The sequence below is a fragment of the Equus quagga genome, chromosome 5, assembly GCF_021613505.1.
Source record: "Equus quagga isolate Etosha38 chromosome 5, UCLA_HA_Equagga_1.0, whole genome shotgun sequence".
Classification (NCBI taxonomy): Eukaryota; Metazoa; Chordata; class Mammalia; order Perissodactyla; family Equidae; genus Equus; species Equus quagga.
In genome coordinates this window covers 59,019,584-59,045,269 of record NC_060271.1, presented here as the reverse complement: position 1 = coordinate 59,045,269, position 25,686 = coordinate 59,019,584, and the positions used below count along the sequence as shown (strand labels likewise).

The 25,686-nt window shown below is 44.5% G+C and overlaps 1 protein-coding gene across 1 annotated transcript in view; it reads left to right on the top strand.

The window, feature by feature from the left end:
* Positions 1-6,921, top strand: part of CNGA3 (cyclic nucleotide gated channel subunit alpha 3) — a 28,842-nt gene extending 21,921 nt beyond the window's left edge. Inside the window, exons 7-9 of the mRNA XM_046663501.1 lie at positions 667-774; positions 2,857-2,963; positions 5,428-6,921. Coding sequence (XP_046519457.1) covers positions 667-774; positions 2,857-2,963; positions 5,428-6,833 — 1,621 coding nt within the window. The 3' untranslated portion in view covers positions 6,834-6,921. The remainder of the gene's footprint in view (positions 1-666; positions 775-2,856; positions 2,964-5,427) is intronic.
* The last annotated feature ends 18,765 nt before the right edge of the window (positions 6,922-25,686 follow it).

The window sequence follows — 25,686 nt, the reverse complement described above, 5'->3', positions numbered from 1 at the left end:
CGGAAGGCACCCTGAGCTGCTCCTTCCATTCACTGTTGGCCCGTGTAACCTAGATGAGTCCCAGCTTGGTGGTTTTGATGGACAGGCAGGATCCAAATGCCTGGAAATGAGTCTCTAGAATGTCTGCACAGATGCAGTGAGCCAGATGGAGAGCGTTCCCAAGGGAATGCCCCAGGGCTCCCAAATTCAGCCCAGAGAGGGGCAGCCTCAGAACCCCCCTAGGGCAATGTTAAAATGCACATTTCCAGGCCCCAGCCCTGGATGGTGGTCCAGGTGGGCCCTGGGAAATGGCATTTTCACAAAGCTCCCCCAGACAGTTCCCACATCACGATGCTGCATGTTTGTTCTCAGCATCCTGAAGGGCATGGAGGACACCCCAGGACACAGGGGAGTGACATCACCATGATTTTATAGTCGACTGCGGCTTCCTGGGGAGCTGAGCAAGGAGGGAAGGAGCAGAGTCTGCCCTGTTCCCAGCCTGTCTTCCCATAAAGGGACACCCTGTGTGACCTCTTGAGACTGACAGGACACTGTCCTTGGACTGCCATCTCTTGAGCTTCAGCCTGCAATTGCCCCAGGGTCTCTAAGCTAGGCCAGGTCTCTAAGACCCTCCAATGCTGTGGTCTTCCAACACACTGCACCGTTTGTGTGTCTCCGTGTTTCCAGAAAGAAGAAGGAACCCATTGTGGTGGACCCCTCCAGCAACGTGTACTACCACTGGCTGACTGCCATTGCCCTGCCCGTCTTCTATAACTGGTGTCTGCTCGTGTGCAGGTATGGGTGTGGGGTGGGGCCTCCAGCCTGGGAGGGGCAGCGAGGGAGGGGCGGGGAGTGAGGGCAGACAGCCCTCCAGACTGAGCTCTGAGTCCCACTCAGGAGGCTGGACTTCTGGTCCCCTCACAATCACCATCCAGCTATATGTGCCTCGGTTTCTCCATTTGTAAGGAGGATCTAAAAGAGGACCATTAGAGTTCTCTGAAGCACTGATGGGGACTGTGCTTGAGATCAACAGAGGGTCCTGGCACCTTGGAGCCCTGTTAATCCAGTTGTAGGAGGAAGATTCAGGAGCGAGTTGCTGCTCCTCGAGGGGAAGTGGGTGGGGGTTGGGGCATTCCTGAGCAGGGGAGGGCGCTGATCTCTGATCGTAAGCTGGGCTTTGGGCTTTCCCAAGCAAGATGCAGTTCCGGTGTGCAGGGCGAGCCGCTGCTGCTTTGTGAGGTTAGATGTGGGCTTTGGGAAGTTCCTGGGCAAGTGTGTACTTCTGGGATGAGGCCAAGCTGTTGCTCTTGTGGGGATAAGTGGCAGCTCTGGAACTTTCCTGAGCAAGCTGCAGGACGGGGATGCAGGGCGAGCCGCTGCTGTCTGGGCACGCGGGGGTTTCTGGGCATTTCTGAGAAAGTCTACAGGAGAGGCATGGAGGGCGCCTTGTTTCTCCTCTAATGTGGCAGGCGGGGGTCTGGCTGGCATTTCTGAGCAAGGTGCGGGCGGGGATGCAGGGACAAGACGCCGCGTTTCTGAGAGTAAGCAGGGGGCCGTGGGGTATATGTGCTCTTCCCAGGGTGGCCGGGGCTGTGGGAAGTTCCTGAGCCAGCGGTTCAGGAACAGAGGGGCAAGGTGCTGCTCCTCTGGAGGTACACAGGAGCCTTCGGGGCTTTTCTAAGCAAGCTTCAGGGTGGGATAAGGGGTGAGCTGCTACTCTCTGAGAGTAAGCAAGGGGTTGGGGGCCTTCCTAGCGGGCCTGTGGGACCAGGATGAGGGTGAGCTGCTGCTCTTCTGAGGGTAGATGTGGCGGTGCAGGGGAGGCAGGGGGCTTGGGTGCATTCCTAAGCAAGCCTGCAGGACAGGTAGGACTATTTCCGGGGGTGAGCAGGGGCTTTGCGACTTTGCTGAGCATGTTGTAGGACCACAACGTGATGCCGGCCAGAGGTGCTGCTCTGTGAGGGTAAGCGGTGCCTTTGGGGCTTTCCTGAGCCCGACTGCAAGATAAGGCTGCAGGGGAGGCCCGCTGTTCTGAGAGCAGATGGTGGGCTCTGGGGCGATCCTGAGCCAGCCCGCAAGACGAAGCTGCTGCTCTTGAGGCTGAGCGGTGGGTCTGGAGGCCCCGGATCCTGCTGCACGTCAGGGATGCAGCGGAGACGTGCACTGCTGTCTCAGTGTGAGCAGGGCTCTCCGGATCGTCTGGGCCAGGGGTGATCCCTTGCTCTCCTGAGGGTAAGTTGGGGTGGGGAGTGAGAAAGAGGAGAAGTTGGGGCCTTTCCTAGCACACCTGCAGGAGGGGACACACAGGCAAGCTGCTGCTTTTGGAGTGTCAGCTGTGTGGCTGCAGGGACCTGTTGCTGCTCTGAAGGGGCAGCAGGGGACTTTGCGGTTGCTGAGCAAGCTGCAGGATGGGGACACAGGAGCAACTGCTACTCTTTTGGGGCTGAGAGGGGTCTTTGAGGGTATTGCCTTTATGAGGAATAGCGAGGATAAAGATCTAGGAGGTAGAAAATATTTACTGGCTTGTTCAGTTGTTAATCTCTCAGAAATTCTTATATTTTCGTTGGCGTTTGATCCCAGAAAGGGCAAGTCCTGAGCCTCTTCACCTGACTCCATCGGTGAGGCCTAGAAAGTTTGCCACTCCCGGGGTCTCAGAGCTTACCGCTGAGAGGCCACAGGGCCCCGTCTTTGGGGTTGATCCCAGCTCTCTGTGACCTTGGGACAGAAAAGCTCTTCAGAGCCTGGAGTGATGACACGGGGTACAAACCCTGCAGCAGGGCTGCCACCAGGATGGACCAACCCACTGTGTGCAGCACAGAGCAGGGGCCACATTGGTCCCTGTCCCTGACATGCCTGCTCCTTCCCGCACTTGTTTAGGGCCTGTTTTGATGAGCTTCAGTCTGACCACCTGATGCTGTGGCTGGTCCTGGACTACTCAGCAGATGTCCTGTATGGCTTGGATGTGCTGGTGAGAGCCCGGACAGGTGAGTGTGCTCCAGGCCTGGGGACTACTCTGGGCCGGCCCACAGACCACACAGAGTGCATCAGGAGGGGGACCAGGGGCACATTCAGGGAGATCCAGAACAGTAGGGTGGACATTACCTACCCTGGACCAGGAGAGGCCAGGCAGGTCTGAGGAACCCCCAACAGTGAGCGTGGGTGGTGCCACAATAACCCCTTGGATGAGACCCTAAGCAAGGGTTAGGACACCTGGGTCTCTGCTGTCCCAACTAGTTGTGTGACGTTGAACAAGTCGAGCTGTCTCTCTGGGCCTCATCTGTATCAACTTTGAAATAAGAAGGCGGCCAACCCGTCATCTCAAAGGACCCCTCCAGCTGTGACTCTTGGACATGGCAGGAAGCAGGAGGGAGAGCTGGCTCAGCCTTGGAGTTCCTCTTCTTGGACAGTCAGTGGATCCGGGACATATTACTCTGTGGCTGCAGAGGAGTTTTAATATATGGAGAACTAAAATTTGAAGCAGGGCCTAGGCAAATGACGACTTTCTTTCGGTGACCTCCGGTTGTAAGTAGGGGCTGAAACCCCACCCATGCCTTAGGCTCCAAGCTCTGCACCCTTGAGGCACCTTTTTCAAATTTGCTCAGAGACATCACATAAGCTGGTGGAGGCCATGCTTGTCACTTCCGAGATTTTTGAACTAAAAACCATGCCATGGTTGTCGATATAAACACCACCAGATCACAGCAAGAAACCTCGGTGTGACTGCACAGTGTACGAAGCATTTCAAGCACGTCTTCTTTTCTCGTTAGAACTGCTGCAGGAGACGAGAGGTGCTGGCGTGATTATCTCCATCTTGCTGATTTAGAAATTGAGGCTCAGAGACACTGAATGACTTGCCCAAAGTCCACAGTCACTACCCAGCAGGACCAGACTGGCACCCCATCTGCTTCCATGTTAGTGCCCAGCATCATCACTTAAAGACCTCAGGCACACAGCTTGAGGCTTGCATAGGTGACTGAGCCAGTCCTGGTGGTCAGCCACTCCATGGTCACATAAGCCCACTGAGACAGAAAAGCCCCGTGAGTGGCCGGACTCATTCGGCCAACTGTCCCTGTTTCAACCAAGCTTCAGTGGGACAGGTCACCCTCACTCCGGCATTGACTCCACCCCTTCTTGTGCTTGGGTACTGTCCTTGGCAACTTAAGATTCAACAGGAAGCCAGGGAAGCGGGGAGGGGGGGCGAGGGGGCAGGTGGGCATAGAAACCAAGTGGTCATGGATGATCCTTCAATGGGAAAAGTTGTCAGAGTTAGAGAAGACGTAGTAAAGAAGTATCGAGGAGTTCCAAGGCACAAGATGTACCACATAATGATCTAGGCACTCAATTAACACAGTGTATGCAAAGAATGATAGAGGGCCTGGGAGCCAAGAGGGAGGGTGTCCCTAACATGTGACAACAAACTTGATGTTTGCTTTTCACAGATGGAGCAGTCCTATCTCAGTCTAACCCTCAAAGTGTGGCCCTGGGCCAGCACATCACTTGCATTTTGTTAGAAGTGCCCCAGACCCATGGAACCAGAGTTTGGGGATGGGCCTGGCACTTGGTGGTTTACAGAACCCTCAGGATGATTCTGATGCTTATCAAAATTTAAAAAGCATTCATATATTATTTTCTCTACTTTTGTGCATATTTGAAAATATTTTAGAAAAAGAATGCAAGTCATGGTCTACTTGATTGATTTCACCAGTACAAATGCCTCACAGCTTCCAATGGCCAGCCCATCTCCAGGCAGGCGGGTCCCAGGGGGTGGGTCCCAGGCTTCATGTGTTTTAAAGGCCCCCTGGTTGACAGTAATGTGCAACCAGGAAGGAGAACAACTGTGCTCTTGGGCAATGTTTTACAAAAACGGGTCATGCTCCATTAGTGACTGGGCAAATCAATTTGACAGGCCATGACCTGTGTTTTTAAGATTTTTATTGTTAATGTTTTCAAACTTGCACAGAATCATAGAGAGTAGTATTATGCATCCCCACGTCCCCTCATCTAGCTCGACTGTTATCAACATTTTGCTAATCTTGTTTCATCTCTCACCCACCATCTGTTGGTGGCTGGAGTATTTTAAGGCAAATCTCAGACAGTAACCACTTAGTGTGTATCTCTAACTTTAAAGGACACATTTTTTAAATATAACTTCCATTTATCTTTTAAAACTTAATAATCATTCTTTGCTATCATTGAATAACCAACCCACAATTAATTTTACCCAATTGATCTATATTTTTAATCAAATAAAATAGATTAGAACATCGTAGAATAGAAAGTAACCAAGTGCATTTCCTGTAGTAATGGTAAATGTGGTTTTTGAAAATTGTTTCTGTTATATATGTATAACTACGTCTTCTGTAGTCACAAGGTAAGATATCTTTCTGTGGACCACGGTCAAAAAAAGGCAGACCCTGTTGCCCAAGTGACCTCCATCTTTTTCTTTAGGCTTCCTCGAGCAGGGCTTGATGGTCAAGGACACCAAGAGGCTGTGGAAGCATTACACAAAGACCTTGCAATTCAAGCTGGACATGTTGTCCCTGGTCCCCACGGACCTGGCTTATTTTAAGCTCGGCATGAACTATCCAGAACTGAGGTTCAACCGCCTACTGAAGTTTGCCCGGCTCTTTGAATTCTTTGACCGCACGGAGACGAGGACCAACTACCCCAATGTGTTCAGGATTGGGAACTTGGTCTTGTATATCCTCATCATCATCCATTGGAATGCCTGCATCTACTTTGCCATTTCCAAGTTTATTGGTTTCGGGACAGATTCCTGGGTTTATCCAAACATTTCAAAACCTGAGAATGCACGGCTCTCCAGGAAGTACATTTACAGTCTCTATTGGTCCACCTTGACCCTGACCACCATCGGTGAGACCCCACCCCCTGTGAAAGATGAGGAGTATCTCTTTGTGGTCGTAGACTTCCTGGTAGGTGTCCTGATTTTTGCTACCATTGTGGGCAATGTGGGCTCCATGATCTCAAACATGAATGCTTCACGGGCCGAGTTCCAGGCCAAGATTGACTCCATCAAGCAGTACATGCAGTTCCGCAAGGTGACCAAGGACTTGGAGACACGGGTTATCCGGTGGTTTGACTACCTGTGGGCCAACAGGAAGACGGTGGATGAGAAAGAGGTGCTCAAGAGCCTCCCAGACAAGCTGAAGGCCGAGATCGCCATCAATGTGCACCTGGACACTCTGAAGAAAGTCCGCATCTTCCAGGACTGCGAGGCGGGGCTGCTGGTGGAACTGGTGCTGAAGCTGCGACCCACAGTGTTCAGCCCTGGGGATTATATCTGCAAGAAGGGGGACATTGGGAGGGAGATGTACATCATCAAGGAGGGCAAACTGGCTGTGGTGGCCGACGATGGGATCACCCAGTTCGTGGTCCTCAGTGATGGGAGTTACTTTGGGGAGATCAGCATCTTAAACATCAAGGGGAGCAAATCAGGGAACCGCAGGACGGCCAACATCAGGAGCATTGGTTACTCAGACCTGTTCTGCCTTTCCAAGGATGATCTGATGGAAGCTCTCACTGAATACCCTGATGCCAAGAAGGCCCTGGAGGAGAAGGGACGACAGATCCTGATGAAGGACAACCTGATTGACGAGGAACTGGCCAAGGCCGGGGCGGACCCCAAGGACATCGAGGAGAAGGTGGAGCACCTGGAGTCCTCCCTGGACATCCTGCAGACCAGGTTTGCACGGCTCCTGGCCGAGTACAACTCCACCCAGATGAGAGTGAAGCAGCGTCTCAGCCAACTGGAAAGCCAGGTGAAGATCTGTGGGACAGATGTCGCATCCGATGGGGAAGCTCCTGGGGATGCTACAAAAACAGAGGCCAAATAACAGTAACAATGCAGATGTCTGTCTTCTGTCTCCCACGGTCCTGTCAGTGGGATGCTCTGTGGCCGCAGGTAGACAACACGGGACGTGGCCAGGGTTGATTTCCAGCTCTCCTTACCCTTTGCAAGCTGTGTGGCCTCAGGAGAGAGGCTCAGTTTCCTCATCTGGAAAACAGGACTCATTACCAGCTAGGTGCCAGGCTGTTGTGAGGTCCACATGAAACACTGAGTGACACAGGGCTTCTTAAAGTATGAGGTGTCCCCAACCCAAACATAGGCAAGGGTGTACACAGAACTCTTATTTTTTTATCCACAAGGATTTCTTAGACTTTTGGACTTCATTTTCTCGTAAATGGAATATTGTAGTCACCCTCCGCCTCCCACACGTCACCCCACCTCCTCTGATAAGGGAGACATATCAGAAGCTGACAATACAACGTCGTCACTCAAATTCAACCTTATATGAGACAGTTTGGAGCATCTTTCTGAATCTGGTATCTCCCCAGGTGCTCTTTAGGACCCCAGAAACTCTGGCCTTTGGTCGTTCTGTGACAAGTACAAGGGATAAAGCGAGGCCACCCCATTTGAGGTCACGCCACGTCTGTGGAGCAAATCCAGACTCCCTGCCCTCCAGCCCCTCTGAAGCCAGAGTGTGTTTCACGGAAAAGAGCATCTCGGTTAGGAAAGAGACCCCTCCTTCTCATCGGCCAAAGAGATTCGGAGACAGCCTGTCTCCCGGTCCAGGGACAGGGCCTCTGGGGCGGCCTGTTCTGGCTGCGGGAGGAGAGCTGTGCTCCAGGTGAGCCCTTCAGGTTGGAGGTTGGAATGGGGTCCTAAGCCAAACAAAGCTGACGACCAGAACTTTTAGAAGACAAGACTCTGAGGCCGTGTCTTTGCAAACTGCCCCTCCACCCCCAAAGAGGAAGCCCCACCCTCCCTTGGAATTACATCCCCAGACGAAGCTCTTAGCTAGCCAGAAGCGTGCAGAGTACAGAAACTAGCTTTCTTTTTTGTAACCCAGTAAATAGAATTCCATTAGCATTTTACAAGACATTTATATATTCAGGTTCTATGATTGTGAATTATGACCTCAATGGTCTATCCTTTGCTTAAATACACACTGTAAATTACCCAAAAATGAATCATTTTCCTGATGCAGAGAAGCCATATGTGCAGGGTTTCCCCTTCTCTTCTCTTCAATCTCTCTCCTTCCTTCCTTTCCTTCTTTTCGTCCTCCTCTTCCTCTTTCTTTTTCTTTTCTCTTCTTCTGGGACAAAATGGCCCACTTTGCTCCAGCAGCTTTGAAGTCTCTGTGGTCTGATGTCATGATCCATGTAACCGGACCCTAGTATAGTTCATGTGAAAGGTGCTGCACTTTCAAGCATGTGTTTTGGGTTCATATGAATCTCTTCTGGTTTTTATTATGGATCATTTGGCCATTTTAATTTTTTTAGGTGAATTTAAGAGGTCTCTTAAAGGAAGGTGTGATCCAAGCTCACATCAACTGCAAAATGTAACTAGTGATGTATTCTCAAAATGCACATATTTTAAAAGCCTTAACTATTAATTATGCCTATATTCATATTTGCACAGGAAAAATAAAGACCTACATTAAAAAAACATTGACTGACTCCTGCTTCAGATTTTGTCAAAGGGAAGGTTCAGTCCTGGGTATGTTACTAGGCCAATGAAGCTGGCTTCCCTAGAAAGAGCAGGCGCTGGTGAACAGGACACGGCATGTGCCCCGTGTGGGGATATGCACAGCCAGAAGCAGGTAAGAAAATGTAACCGAAGCTGCAACATTAGTCAAGAGTAACGAAGTCAAAGCATTCAAATATATAAGAAGTGTATCCCAGCACGATGCTAAGTTTTCTGGCACCATTTGTCCAGGCAGTTCAGGAAGGCATGGTGGGCTGGAGGCGGGGGGCAGCCTGGGTAAGCGTGTCCCAGCTTCTTCCACTGCTTATGCCCAAAGAGTTTGGGTGGGAAGTTAGAATGTGGGCTTTGGGGAGTCAGGCCTCTTCTGGTTCAAGTCACAACCCTGCCATTCAGACAAGTTATTTTACCTCTTTAGGCCTTACTTTCCTCACTCGAAAAATGGCAATGATACTGCCCAACTCACAGAGTTGTTGCGAATAAACTTTTAAATAACACAATATAATGGGGATGGCCTGTTAAACTACCCAGGTGCAGAAAACATCACATTATTTTCCTAGAGTAATAAATGAATACAATTTCCTCTAGTCAGCCTCCAGCTGCCAAGATGGCTGGAAGCTGAGTCTCAGGTTGGTTTTTTTCATGACTCCTATTCACCGTCTTGGAATCTGAGACAGGGTTTGTGGTCTCCCAGCCATTGTGGCTGGAGGTCGCCCCTCCCACTGGACCAGGTTCAACCGTGGGAGACAGCTTCTCTTTGCACCTTTTTCAGGAATCTAAGCTCAGGGAAGTCTGTGTGTGTGTATGTCTCTGTGTGTGTCTGTATGTGTGTGTGTCTCAGGAGAGAGAGTTCCTGAAACAGGAAAATGTTGGTGAGTCCATTTGAGGTACACACTGATTCAGGTTCCCTAGCAGAACTCCAAGGAGATGGGATGTGGCAAGACCTCAGATGAGAGGGCTGGAGCTCTGGGGAACCCAGCCAGGCAAAGATTCCAGTGCCTCAGGCTTGTAAAGTCCCAAAGCTGCCAGACCTCAAGGAACCACACAGAGTTGGATAAAGTGTACCTTGGCAGTAACCAGTATAGTGTCTGAAAATACTTGTAATTCAACTGAAGCATCAAGAGAGAAGCTTGCTCCATCTTCCTGAGTGTTGGCCCTCGCAGATCTGATGCTACCAACTATCAAAGTGAAACAATGCCAGGGATCTGTTATTGCCTTATCAGCAAACTCTGGTTTATAAAATCCATCAGGATTTTATCAAATAGAAGCCAGGGCAGCTTCCTTCTCTGGGTCTTGGCGCCATTAGTAATACCCTGAGGAAGGAGAGGTGAAATGCAAACAGTGATGAACAATATGGAGAATAAAAACGCTTCTCTAAAGTGCAGAGAGTGATTTTGTCTAGTAATGTTGAAGATGCTTGTACCTATGACCTAGGAACCCTGCTTCTGGCTCCACATTATAGAAAAGCCTTTACATACATGTACCCAGAGACATGTACAAATATTGACTGCAGCTTTGTTTTTAATATAAAAGAAGGAAATAACCTAAATATGAGAATATGAGGACAAATATATAATATGGTAGGTAATTCACCAAAAAGAATTTAATACAGGGAATTGATCACATGGGCTGGATGGAGGGCTGAAAGAGCAGAAGTGGAGCACTGAGGTTGTCCAGAGAGAGTAACTGCAGGAAGGAACCATTGCCCCTAGGGCTGGGGGAACACAAGGGAAGGGATGCTCAGAGGACAGCCCCTCAGAGCTGGAGCCCAGAGCTCTGAGGAGGGGTTGCTGGCTGTTATGGGTAATTTAGGGGCTCAGAGGAGTTTGGCAAAGATGGAGATTTGGACATTATCTGAAGAGGAGCATTGCAGGGGAGTCTCATAGGAAGTCCCAAAGGAAGTCTGGAATCAACTGCCACTGCCAGGATAATCTGTGGCTGCTAGGGCTATATAACCAGGACAGTAGGCAAACAGGAAAAAGGAAGTCCCTTCTCCCCTCCCCTTGCCTTACCATCTTCCTCAATTGCCTCCTAGTAGAGAGTTCTAGAAAAGTGAGGGCAGAGAGTAGGACTTTGGACTTGACCAACAGAATGTCTTCCACAGACTTGAGGCCCTACCTTAGATGAACTTGGAATAAGTGGTGAAGACCGAGTGTCTAAATTAATGACCCTCTCTCCAGTGATTGATATCTGAAAGTCTACTGTCAAAGCTTCCTTGCTTGTCTGGAAGCTTTTTCCTTTTGAGAATGCAGAAATCTCTGAGAAAAGACAGGATGGGGATGAGGGAAAGTATCACTCATCAGCACCTCCTGTGTGCCAGGCTGCTTTTCATACTAAAATATAAACTTCCTCAGTTAGTATCACACCTATTGGGGAAAGCTTTTCACTTTCTTTAGGCATTTGTTCTTTGAACATAATTAACTTCATTTATTAATTGATTTTTTTTTAATGTACGCCTACTCTGTGGAAAGAAAAGAGCTTATGAATTTCTTTCCTAAAAAACATTTATGAGAATGGCTAAATCCGAGAAACTGACAACGCCAAGTGTTGTCAAGGATGTGAAGTAACCAGAACTCCCATTCGTTGCTGAATGGATGCCAGTTCATGCATTGGTATGCAAAATGGTACAGCTACTTTGGAAGACAATTTGGTATATTTTACAAGGTTAAAAATACACTTAATATATCATCCAGCAATCACGTTCTTAGGTATTTACCCAAGAAAATTACAAACCTATATTCACACAAAAACCTGATTATAAATGTTTATATCAGATTTATTCATAATCACCAAAAACCTGGAAACAATCCTGATGCCATTCAATAGGTGAATGGATAGAAAAACAGTGGCACATCTGCACATTGGAATACTATCCAGCAATGAAAATGAACAAGCTATTGATTCATACAAAAGGATTCCATTCATGTGACAGACTGGAAAAGGCAAAATTATAAGGATGGAAAACAGATCAGCGGCTGTCACAGGTTGAGGGAGGGTGGAGTGGTTGATTACAAAGGGGACATACAGGGGAAGTTTTAGAATGATGGAACTGATTTGTGTGGTACTGGGAATAATGGGTGGATGACTCTGCATTTGTCCAAACTCACAGACATGTACATCAGAAAAGGTGAAATTTAACTTGTGCAAATTTTAAAATATCAACCAGGATATGGGACAATCCCAGGATGGAAAGGAGATTGTGACTGATGAATTTAACTGTATTAAATATATGACATATGGGGCCAGCCTGGTGGCATAATGTGCTCCACTTCAGCTGCCTGGGGTTTACAGGATAGGATCCCAGGTGCTGACCTACATACCACTCATAAACCCATGCTGTGGTGGCAACCCACATAAAAAATAGAGGAAGATTGGCACAGATGTTAGCTCAGGGACAATCTTCCTCAAGCAAAAAGAGGAAGATTAGCAACAGATGTTAACTCAGGGCAAATCTTCCTCACCAAAAAAGACCCCAAAAAACAGCACATTTCTAAATAACACGTGGGTCAAAGAATAAATCTCAAGAGAAATTTAAAAATGTACTGAACTAAATAAAAATGACAACAACCTGTGGGCTGCAGAGAAAGCAGCATATAGAGGGAAATTTATGGCATTGAATTCATTTATTAGAAAAGAAGAAAGAACTAAAATCAATCATCTAAGCTTCCACCTTAGGAAACTAGAAAAAGAAGATAAAATTAAATCCAAAGTAAGCAGAAGAAAGGAAATAATAAAAAATAGAGCAGAAATCAATGAAATAGAAAAGAAAAAAATCAACAGAGAAAATCAATGAGACTAAAAGCTGGTTATTTGAAAAGATCAATAAAATCAATAAGCCTCTAGCCAGGTTATCAGTTTTTGCCTCCTTTCTTGAATGAATCAGTCTCATTTCATTTTCACAGCAATGGAGAAACTCTATTAGAAAGACTCATAGAACTTCAGTAAAATGCCTCAGGCCACAGGACTCTGAAGAAGCACAACACAAGCTTTAGAACTCGTATTCTTGACATTACACTGATAGACTCCGCAAAGCAAGCAGGAGTGTTAGAGATCCCTATTTCTATCTTTTACATCTTCTGTAAATAAACGGAACTCTTTAGCATAAATGTTAGTCCTTGTGTGTTCCCAAATAGTGTAACAGGAACTTTCTTGTGAGCCAAAATTTGAACTTACTTCCCATATCTGAGGAATAATTCACTCTGAAACTTAAGGTAAAGCAGTACTTGCATCCTTTTACAGAATACTCAGTATTTAGATAATTGCTTCTCCAGTCTTCCTTGCAGCCAAGCCTGCAGATATATGATCTAGAAAAAATCTGTAGATATATGATCTAGGCTTAGCCAATCAGGCTCATCTATCCTGATTTGTACGAGGAGGTTGTGATGAAATGAAGCAGTAATAAGAAGTTCTCTGGTGGAAGGGTATGCACGGCAACATCACCCATTTTCCATGGGCAGGGGTGGCAGCTGGACCAATATTGGCCTGCAGTGTTTCTTGCTGGCATCAGCAGTGCGTTCTCTGTTCAGTGGTTGGTGAGGTAGCATTAGTTCATCACTGCTCTTTCCATGGCATCATTTTGGCCCTGGTGCTGCCTACTTTGCCTCTTATTTTTCTTGTCTAGCTCCCTAGTCTTTTTGGAGTTTCTGAGAGTTTCAACAAATTCATTTCTTTGCTTAAATTTGCCAGAGGAGATTGTAGGCACCAGGCACTTAGGGAAGTCGAGAGGATCACCAGCTCTGGCTTGATGAGTGCTGAAAATAGTGACAAGTGAGCTGTTATGGTGCTATGAGATTCTCACAGGCATGTTTTGGGTCAGGGGGTATGTGAGAAATCTCTGCAGTGGGTAAACACCTAACCTCAACTGTCATGTGTGGAATAAGTGCCACTTATTGTCACTGCAGCCTTAGTAAAATAAGAAGGCAGGAGGAATTCAAGGAGTGTGGGATATCTCCCTCGCTACAGTTGTGGACATGGTAAAAAGAGATTCACAGTGAAATTCCTTAATTATCAGCATGAGGCTTATCCTGAAATCCCAAAGTCCAGAACCCTCAAAGCACAATTTCCACTGATCCTTTGCTGCCAGCTAAGGCAGCCGCTCATTTTATAACCCATGAAGCTGCTTCTGCTGTGCTTTGAAGGCTCTTGAATGATATGTGATGCATGACAGAATGTCACCTCTGAACGATTTCTTGCAATTTATGCTCCTACAATCAGGAGGAAGGCAAAACGCTTGGCAAGACTCTTTGGATTTTGTAAGAAATATTTACTACATTTAAGAGTAAATGTGATCTCTCTGATTTTCTGGGTGACCTCAAAGGCTGCCAGCTTTGAGGAAACCTGAGAAATCTAAAATTGGTGGTGAAGAAAGAAGTAATACATATGGGTTAAAACCCTCAGACAAGAACAAAAGAAGATCCAAGGTCCATGTTGAAGGTGTAGGTCCAAATTCCAGCTGAAGGTCATGTCCAAAAAGCTAGATAAATGCAAGTATGTCAAGGTTCAAATCCAGGTCCAGATGCAAAGTCAAGGTCCAACACGTGTGAACAAAATCAGATCTATGTTGGAGTCAAATGTCCAAATCCAAGGTCCACAACTGAGGGTAGCCATCCATGTCCAAAGTATATATATAAGTTCCAAGGAATAAATAGAAGGTCCATGTCCTGGTCCAGGTCCAAGGTTCAGTTCCAATTCCAGGGTCATGTACAAGGAACTAGACAAATTCAGGTTGGACAGACTCACCTTGAATCTGGAGCTAGAGCTGACCTTGGACATAGGTGTTGGACCAGAACCATGGATCTTGGACCATGGACCTGGACTTTGGACTTTGATGTTGGATCTGGACCTAAGACCTGGATTTGACCTGGAACTTGGACCTGATTCTTAGAAATGGATCTTGGACCTTGGATCTGAACCACTCAATTCAGATCTATACCTTGAACCTGGACTCCGGATGTGGACCTGGATATTGGGCCTGGAAATGGACTTTGATAGCGGAAGAGGCTCTTAGATTTTGTTTCTAAACCTTGGATCTAGGCATTGAACCTGGTATTCAGACCCAGACTTGCAAGTTGGATCTGGCTTGTAGATTTGGACCTCGGCTAGTCCTTATCCTTGGACCTTGACCTGGACCTTAGATATGGACTTGGACTTTAGACTGGACAACAGACCACAAACAGAGACCTAGATTTTTCCAGGATCTTTGACCTCAACTGAGACCTGGTGCTTGGTCATGGACGTAGACCTAAAACCTCAAGCTTGGACCTCAGATCTGGACCCTGAACCTCAGATCAGGACATGGCTGTGTATATAGATCTGTATACCAGGATCTAGATCCTGAATCTTGACCAGGGACCAAGACTACAGATGTGGACCTTGAACCTGGATCCTGACCTCGTGCTAGACATTGAACCTGGGACTTGGGCTTGAAATTAGACCGGGAAGCTGGACCTGGACCAGGAGCTGGTCTTGATAACTGTACCTGGGAACTATGCCTTGAAGCTGGACCTCTCATCTCAGATGAGGAACTAGACCTGACCTTGGTCATAAATGTTGTATCAGGACATGGACATTGAGCCTAACCTTGGAATTATATTTTCCTAGTTTTTTGGTCAGGACACTGAGATGGAATTTAGACTTTTCACTTTGCACTTCACTCAGAACCTGGACCTGGATCTTTGATATGAATTCGGACATTGGACCTCAACAGTAAGCTTCAGTAGTTGACCTGGATTTGTCCATGATGCTGAACCTAACCTCAGTCTTCAATCTTGGCCGTCAGCACAGTGCCTGGACCTTCGCTCTGGAGCTTGGACCTGGACCTTGGACTTAGACCTGGACCTAATCCTGGATATTCATTTGACTAGGACCTTGGACCTGGATTTGACCTACCACTTAAATCTGGCAGTAGACTTTTCTTTGGACATTATTCTGGACCTAAACCTAGGAACTGTACCTTAGAATTTGGACCTCGTTCTCTCAAATCTGACCTACCCTTTGTCCCTCAACCTTGAATGTGAGCCTGGTTGTAACACGGACCTCAAAAACAGTTATGGGCCTTGGACAAAACCCTGGACTTGGACACTGGAAGTAAACCTTGGCCCTTGCACCTGAACTTTGAGCCTGAACTTTGAACCTGAAACTCAGACATAGGCCTAGACCTTGGACCTCACCTTTGGACTAAACCTCAGATCTCAACCTGGTCGTTGGCGTTGGATGTTGATCTTGTCTTTGAACTTAGACTTGGACTTGAAAAATAGACATCAGGCCTCGGCCATGAATTTAGATTGGTCCTGAATCTTGGATCTGATCTCAGACCTGGTTTTAGTTATGGACCCGAACCTTGGTACATGGACCTCAAATCTGAACCCTAGACCTCAGTTCTGGACCTAAACACAGACTTTGAACCTGCACTTGGAACTTGGAGCTCCGTGTTTGATCTGGATTTGTCCAGGAGCTTGCAGTTCACTAGACCGAGGGCAAAGGTCAGGATAGAAGAAAGCTAACTAATTATTCATTGTTATAATAACATTTTCTTTATCTAACCTGATAAGAGAATGTGGATTCCAGATGGAGAATAATCAGGTATTTAAAACGTCAGTCCATTTCAGGGTTCTGGGTTCTGGGCATTGATTTTTGTCCCCAGTGTTATATTATGAAAAATTTCAAATATGCAGCAAAATAGAAGTAATTCTACAGTTGAACACCAATATACCCCCCCCCCCCATCTAGATTCTACCATTTACATTTTGGTGTATTTATTTTATCACATGACTATCCAGCTATCCCTTCATCTATCCATCCATTAATCTACCTATTTTTTGATGTATTTCAAAGTAAATTGCTGCCATCGGTACACTACCCCAAATACTTCAACATGCATATCGTTCAAGTTCTGTTAACAGTTTTTTTCTTTCAAGGCAAAATGCATGTGTGAACTATGAAATGCAAAAATATTAAGATATGTCCTCTGAGTTTTGGTAAGTGCATACCCTGCAACACACCCTTATCAAGGTGTAGAACATTACCAACACTCCAGAAAGTTCCTCATACTCCTCTCTAGTCAATCCACCTTCCATCCTCAGAGGCAACCACCATTCTGATTTTTTTCACCATAGATTATTGGGTTTTTAAAAATCTAACACAGGTTATGTGTTGACCTTTCCTAACAAATGGAGCGAGCCTATATGTCAGTGGTTAGGGCTGTGAGTGGCTTTTGGTAAATGGTGGGGGGAAGTGAGACCTCAGGATAGGTCAAACCCTGACAGTTCATCAAGGGTATCCTGCATTTGCAGATGGAAAACCTAGGATTGAGGAATGGAGTCTCGCTTATGACCATAAAGCATTAATTTGCCATCACAGACAGAGAACTGGGATTTCCCAGACCCAGGCTCTAATCAGTTGAGCTAATGGCAATAGACTTGGAGATGTGCAGTAACACTCCCCGGCACTGTCTTGTGTCTGGCACAATACCAGATGCTCTGCATTTCTCTTATATTCAACTCTTGGAGGCAAATGGTAGAATCCCATTCTACAGCCTTGGAAACCAAAACTCAGAAAAGTTAAATGTCACATCTAGTGTCAAATCAATTGAGATGGAGGACAAAGCACCAAACACTGGAGTTGAGTTGGCCCATACAAATTATCTGTGATCGCAGGATAAACATTTATTACTATATATTTTGTGACCAATTTTGGATCCATGCAATTTTGTCTAGCAGGGTAGCAGAATAGACAAAAGTGAACTTAAATGTAGCTCAATGAAAACCTAAACAAACGACTGCCTCGCAATATCTTAATGCTTTACTGAGGATAATCATAGCGTAGAACATAGAAGTTTGTCTTAAATTTTAATCTGATTCTGGGTCTGGTTCTCTCCCTAACCTCTAAGTACTTCTGTATGTATTTTTTAAGAACAAGAACATTGTCCTCCATAACCACAGGACAGCTATCAAAAGCAGGAGGTTTCACACTGATGTAATACTTTTATCTAACCTTCAGTGTGTGTTCACATTTCTCTCATAGTCCCAATAAGCCATCCTCTTTCCCCGTCCAGGATCCAATCCAGGATCACAAACTGCACTTACTGTCACATCTCCTTAGCTTCCTTTAATCTGGAACAGTTAGTTCCTTGATCTTTTTTGGTCTTTTGCTCCTTTGACAATTTTGAAGCCAATTCTTTTGTAGAATCTTCCTCAATTTGGGTCTGTCAGATGTTCCACATATTTAGATTTAGGTTGTGCATTTTGGGCCCTAGGATTTAAATAATTAAAGATTGAGCATCAAATTGGGCTCTGAGCACCCTAACAAGAAGAGGAAGAAGGCAAACATTATAAGTTTCATGGCTCCAATTATCAAAACCAAGGAAACATGCCATTCTTCTTTCACACATTTAGCATTTTTATCCACATTGTCTGATTCTCCTCAGAAAAGTTTTTTAGTGCCCACTCAGACCAGCAATCTGAAAAAGCAAATTCTCCCCACTCTTGCCAGTAATGAACATGGTCACTCTTTTTTTTTTTAATTGAGATCACATTGGTTTATAACACTATATAAATGATCATTATATTTCAACTTCTTTATAGAGTGCATCGTGTTCACCACCAAAAGTCTAGTTGCCATCTATGACCATACACATGTGCCCCTTTACCCCTTCTGCTCTCCCCGACTCCCTCCACCTCTGGTAATCACCAATCTGTTCTCCATATCTGTGTATTGTTTGTTTGTTTATCTTCCATATAGAAGTAAAGTCATATAATAATTGTGTTTCTCCATCTGACTTATCTCACTTAGCATAATACCCTCAAGGTCCATCCACGTGGTCACAAATGACAAGATTTCATCTTTTTTATGGCTGAGTAGTACTCCATTGTATATGTATATACCACATCTTCTTTATCCACTCATCTATTGATGGGCATTTACATTGTTTCCAAGTCTTTGAGATTGTGGATAATGCTGCAATGAACATGGGGTGCGTATAGCTTTTTTAATTAGTGTTTTCATGTTTTTGGATAAAGACCCAGAAGATGAATAGCTGGGTCATATGGTACTTCTATTTTTAATTTTTTGAGAAATCTCCATACTGTTTTCCATAGCAGCTGCACCAATTTACATTCCCACCAGCAGTGTATGAGGAGGGTTCCTTTTTCTCTGCGTCCTCTCCAACACTTGTTATTTCTTGTCTTCTTAATAATAGCCACTCTGATTATGTGAGGAGATATCTCATTGTAGTTCTAACTTGCATTTCCCTAATAATTAGTGATGTTGAACATCTTTTTATGTACCTGTTGACCATCTGTACACCTTCTTTGGGAAAATGTCTGTTTATACCCTCTGCCCATTTTTTTATCTGGTTGTTTGTTTTTTTTGTTGTTGAGTTGTATGAGTTCTTTATATATTTTGCATATCAACCCCTTATCAAATATATGATTTACAAATATTTTCTTCCAGTTGGTGGGTTGCCATTTTGCTTTAGTGATGGTGTCTTTTGCTGTGCAGAAGATTTTTAGTTTGAATGTAGTACCATTTGTTTATTCTAGGAGACATGATATTCAAAAAGATATTGTTAAGACCAATGTAGAAAATCATACTGCCTATGTTTTCTTCTAGGATTTTCATGGTTTCAGGTCTTACATTCAAGTCTTTAATTCATTTTGAGTTAATTTTGGGATATGGTGTAAGATAATGGCCTACTTTCATTCTTTTGCATGTGGCTGTCCAGTTTTCCCAACACCGTTTATTGGAGAGACCTCTTTTTCTCCATTGTACACTCTTGGCTCCTTTGTTGAAAATTAGCTGTCTGTAGATGTGTGATTTTACTTCTGGGGTCTCAGTTCTGTTCCATTGATCTGTGTGTCTGTTTTTATGCCAGTACCATGCTGTTTTAATTACTATAGCTTTGTAGTATATTTTGAAATCAGGAGTGTGATACCTCCAGCTTTGTTCTTTTTTCTCAGGATTGCTTTGGCTGTTGGAGGTCTTTTGTTGTTCCATATAAATTCTAGGATTTTTTGCTCTATTTCCATGAAAAATGTCTTTAGGATTCTGAGGATTAAAGACACACAGGGGGCTGGCCCAGTGGTGTAGCGGTTAAGTTTGCATGTTCAACTTTGGTGGCCTGGGGTTCTCAGGTTCGGATCCTGGGTGCAGACATGGCACCACTTGGCAACCAATGCTGTGGCAGGTGTCCCCCATATAAAGTAGAGGAATATGGGCATGGATGTGAGCATAGGGCCAGTCTTCCTCAGCAAAAAGAGGAGGATTGGCAACAAATGTTAGCTCAAGGCTAATCTTCCTCAAAAAAAAGAAGAAAAAAATTTTAAAAAAAGGATTTGAGAGAAAGTGATAGACATAGAGGCAAGCAATGAAGACTTAGTATGTTAGTAAGAACCCCCAAAGAAGTAATTCAAAACTCTGACCTAAAACAAACAGTAAAACCTATAATTTAAGGAAAGTTTCCTGAAATAAAAGTCAGCTTGAATTGTGTATTGAAAAAGCATCCTGTATCCTAGCAAAGTTGACCCAGAAAGCGGCACTGAGACATGTTCTAGGAAATCTTATGGACTTTAAAGGAAAAGAAAAAATATTTTAGGCACTCAGGCAAAAAGACAAAGTCACCTATAAGGGAGGAAGAGAATCAGGGAGGACTTTTAGAAAATAGTACTTGATGCTAGAAGAAAATGGAGTACACATGTAATATATTCAAAAAAGAAAATTTGAGCCATGAATTTTATATCCAGACAAACTGAGCTTGAGGTATAAAGCCCACAGATGAACAGTTACAAACATGCGAGAACTCAAATAATATTGTTTCCATGAGCCTTTCTTGAGTAACCTACAAAACTACAACCTTTGGAAGATCAAAAAGACTGGGAAGATATTGACATCAGGACTGTCCATTGAAAAATCTCAGAAGCAAAGACAACTCAGTAGCACGGGGACCCATAACTCCCAGATCGTGATCTCTAAGTACAATTTCACATTTAAAGAAACCAAGATGAACCTAGAACATTTATTTTTGCCAGAATGTAAGGGAGCTATCAAAGACTACTGGGGTTATGTCAGTAGGACGTAGGAGCCAACCTGAATGCACTTCCACTGGCCAAAGAGAGAATTTGAGCATCAAAAAGTAGCCGCAAATATTTGAACTAAATCAAATTCATTTATTAACATCTGTGAGTTGGTAAGAATACTAAAAAATAACTCATTAGTCACCATTGCAGTTCAACATTCTGAAAACTGTCGAAGCAAAAGAATCAAGCACTTATCCTGACTTTTCCATAAAAATCATAATTCAGAGTAACCCAAACAGTGAGAAAGGAAGGTTCTTGTTTATAGAAGAATTTCAACTGAAAAATATCCCCTCATGAAATATTGGATCCAGTCAATGACATAAAATGGATGTCAAAACTACTAGTTGAAAAGTTGATGAGGAACTTTATCATGGAAGGATCAGGCTGACAAAGCTGAATTCAGTGATCCCTCTTCACATCACTAAAGGGGAGCAATTGGGCATTGTGTGCCCCTTCATTTATTTAACAAAACGTACACACCACCAGCTTCGAAACATTTTTACCAAAAATGAAAGGAAGGAAAGAAAGAAGGAAGGGAGGAAGTAGAGGAGTGAGGGGGAGGAAGGGAAAAAGAGAGAGACGGCGAGGAAAGAGAGAGGGAGAGAGAGAGAGAAAGGAAGGAAGGAAGAAAGAAAAAGAAGGAAAGAAATATAAATAAGCCTCTAATCAAAGGACCAATTTATGAAGGACAGAAGAACAAGACAAAACACACCACAAGGACACAATTGGCTAAATCCATAATATGAGATGTTCTATAGAAAAAATGGCCCGCTTCCCTTAACAAATAAATGGCATAAAACAGAAAAAGAGGTGAATGGTTGTAGATTAAAAGACTTAAGAGTAAAAAACAGCAAAAGCCCACTCTGTTTAACTCAAGTTACAGGAACCACTGAAAGTATTTATTGGATAAATTTTCAGAAGAAAACCAGAACAAAGTCACGGTTAATTTGGATTTGACATGAATGGATCACTCCAGAGAAACAGTTCCCCTCTGTGTGGCTTATCCTGAGAAGGGTCACACCATACCAGCCGCAGAGTGAAGGGGTGGGGGGAGCGGAGCGAGGGGAGGGCAACATTCTTAGTTGCCGTTTCTTCTCTCCCCATGGTCGTCACTGCTTGTCCTAGGTCAGGGATGTCCCTTGCTATCCATCATTGTCTTTTAACCCCACAGCTGTGTGTGACTTCTTCACCTCAACTAACAAAAGCCAGTCTGTACAACAGACTGCATTAGTCTGCCTGCTAAATTTTACAGAAAATAAACTTTGGGCTCATAGAACTTCTCCCCAGTGTACAGAGCCAGAAGCTACTCTGTAGAAAATTCTTCCAGCCACCAGACATCGAAAACTATAAGCAGTTCTCATGAACATCTAGTCATGTGGAACATATGTCAGGAATACACTTGATAGTGCAATGAGTGCAATTTTGAGTACATCACAGTAGTTTTTTTATGAGAATCACAGGAAATTAATTGGAATTCCTGTTTTTGGAATGTCACAAACCTGGAGGACCAGTAGCAGGTACAGCTATGCTCATTCACATAAGAAATAAACTTGGTAGAAGCTTCCTCAAATTTGATGGCAATCCTAAAAATGTACATGAATTTACTGATAACAAGTTGTATTCCACTAAAAGAAAACTTTCGGGAATATCACTTGTGAAAAAACACAATTTGGATTCAGTCATGCTACAGAAAATACAAAATTGCCTCTTTTTTTTCTTTTCTTTTTTTTTTTTTAATTAATGTTATGATAGATTACAACCTTGTGAGATTTCAGCTGTACATTTTTGTTAGTCATGTTGTGGGTACACCACTTCCCCCTTTGTGCCCTCCCCCCACCCCCCCTTTTCCCTGGTAACCACCAATCAGATCTCCTTATCAATATACTAACTTCCACCTATGAGTGGAGTCATATAGAGTTCGTCTTTCTCTGACTGGCTTATTTCGCTTAACATAATACCCTCGAGGTCCATCCACGTTGCTGTGAATGGGCCAATTTTGTCTTTTTGTATGGCTGAGTAGTATTCCATTGTGTATATATACCACATCTTCTTTATCCAATCATCAGTTTCTGGGCATGTAGGTTGGTTCCACGTCTTGGCTATTGTAAATAATGCTGCGATGAACATAGGGGTGCAAGGTTTCTTGGGATTTCTGATTTCAGGTTCTTAGGATAGATACCCAGTAATGGGATGGCTGGGTCATAGGGTATTTCTATTTTTAACCTTTTGAGAAATCTCCTTACTGTTTTCCATAGTGGCTGTACCAGTTTGCATTCCCACCAACAGTGTATGAGGGTTCCTTTTTCTCCTCAACCTCTCCAACATTTGTCGCTCTTGGTTTTGGATGTTTTTGCCAATCTAACGGGTGTAAGGTGATATCTTAGTGTAGTTTTGATTTGCATTTCCCTGATGATTAGCGATGATGAACATCTTTTCATGTGTCTCTTGGCCATATTCATATCTTCTTTTGAGAAATGTCTGTTCATGTCCTCTGCCCATTTTTTGATCGGGTTGTTTGTTTTCTTGTTGTTAAGCAGTGTGAGTTCTTTGTATATTATGGAGATTAACCCTTTGTCTGATAAGTGGCTTGTAAATATTTTTTCCCAATTAGTGAGCTGTTTTTTTGTTTCAATCCTGTTTTCCCTTGCCTTGAAGAAGCTCTTTAGTCTGATGAAGTCCCATTTGTTTATTCTTTCTATTGTTTCCCTCAACTGAGGACTTATAGTGTCCGAAAAGATTCTTTTGAAACTGATGTCAAAGAGTGTACTGCCTATATTCTCTTCCAGAAGACTTATTGTTTCAGGCCTAATCTTTAGGTCTTTGATCCATTTTGAGTTTATTTTGGTGTGTGGTGAAAAAGAATGGTCAATTTTCAATCTTTTGCATGTGGCTGTCCAGTTTTCCCAGCACCATTTGTTGAAGAGACTTTCTTTTCTCCATTGTAGGCCCTCTGCTCCTTTGTCGAAGATTAGCTGTCCATAGATGTGTGTCTTCTTTTCTTTTTTAAAGTTATTCATGTTTTATCTTCTTTTTCTCCCCAAAGCCCCCGGTACATAGTTGCATATTTTCAGTTGTGGGTCCTTTGAGTTATGGCATGTGGGACGCCACCTCAGTGTGGCCTGATGAGCGGTGCCGTGTCCGTGCCCAGGATCCCAACCAGTGAAACCCTGGGCCGCTGAAGCAGAGTGTGTGAGCTTAACCACTCGGCCACGGGGCCAGCCCTCAAAATTGCCTTTCTCTTCTATCAAAAATCATAATATGGAGGGGCTGGCCCCGTGGCCGAGTGGTTAAGCTCGCGCTCTCTGCTGCAGGCGGCCCAGTGTTTCGTTGGTTCGAATCCTGGGTGCGGACATGGCACTGCTCATCAGACCACGCTGAGGCAGCGTCCCACATGCCACAACTAGAAGAACCCACAACGAAGAATACACAACTATGTACCGGGGGGCTTTGGGGAGAAAAAGGAAAAAATAAAATCTTTAAAAAAAAAATCATAATATGGATTGTTGCTATGTGAAGAAGTGATCAGAGTAGACAGCCAAAAATATGTAGCCAACATATTGTATCATCCAGTTGACTAATAAAATATTATGGTATTGTTCTGGATTTTGTGATGTTTGTGGAATTTTTCATTTGCACTATGTCGCGATTTTTCTCATTCTAAATAAATATTTTCTTTTGTTCAAAGTTTTGAATTTGTAATTTGGTGTCCTTTTATTAAAGACCCTTCTCCCATGTATAAGATTGAGCGTCTCCCCCACCCCCGAATCCTGGATCCTGCTCTGATCGCTAGCACGTTCTTCTGTGGTTTCTCACAGTGAATTTATTGTAATGAAATTAGAAGGTGAGTTTCCCATGGTGCATTTAAATGCTTGGGCCAGGTGTCTAGAAATGAAAACTAAGTGTCAGGCAGGTGTCTGTGTTGGGATCACCACTTGGATTTGGTGGTTTTAAATGCTGGTGCAAGTGAGAAGTTATACCACAGAATGCAGTAAAAGGTGATCTTAACATTGCTAACCGGCATCTTGAATTTAGTGGGTGGAGACTGAATAAGTTAATAAACAGTGAAAGCTTGCCCTGGCTGACTGACAATAATGGTAACCAGGGCACGGAAGCTGGAGAATGCCCTTAACCAGTCACACACAAGGAAAAACTCCATTCTGAGCTAAGAAGAGGCTGGATATCTGGGTGGAATGTAAGCACCAGGACCCGTGAACACGGGGATGCTGAGCCAAGATTTTATTGAAATTTCATTTCAATAAATAAACTCCCATTTTTTAAATTAAGATTCCATTTTTCCTTGGCACATCCTCCCTGAAATAAGACAGTCATTATAGAAGAGATAGCTTCGGAGAGGTTCTGGACCCTCAGCTCTACGCCTGCACTGAGTGAGTGTGAGCACATGGTCACAGCAATGAGGTTAGTCTGGGTGAGGCCTGGCCAGGAACACGAGGGCATTCTGCCACCACATGTACCCGCCACCACAGGGCCCTTCTGCTGAGAGAGTGAGGAGAAAGCAGCCTTCCAAAAGCCTGTCCAGGGATTCTCAAAGCCATGTTCCCACAGACCATATTTGTAAGCTACATTAGTATTTTTCTCTGAAATTTAGGAAGGGTAGTCTTTTGCCAATTAACAGAAAAAAAGTAATAGCCTTCTTTTTAAACTTTCCCTCCATAAAGATTCCTGAAACTTCTGCTCCCTGGTATCACTTGTCAGCTATTAGCAGCAAAAATGCATTAACTAATAGTAAATCATATTAATAAAGGTAATGCTAGCCACTGTGATAAATAAACTCCCAAAGTTTGGTGGCTTGATGCCATATACCTTTCTTCCTCTGTACCAGTGCAATGTGGCTGCTCCCAGCTGGCAGGGACCCAAGCACTGTCCATCTTTAGGGTCTGCCCTCTCCTCGGGTTTCAGAGCTCTGAAGCCTGCAGATGGAGCAAGGGAGATGCAGAAGTTACCTCTGCCTCATAATCACCTCGGCCTAGAAGAGACACACATCACTTCTGTTGGTGAAAACCTGTCACCTCTAGATGCGAGGGGGAGTGGGGAGGGGAAGTGGAAACTCTGATCCTTGACCAGGCAGTTCCTTCCCCATGACATCTCTATACTCTGGAAATGGAGCACAAA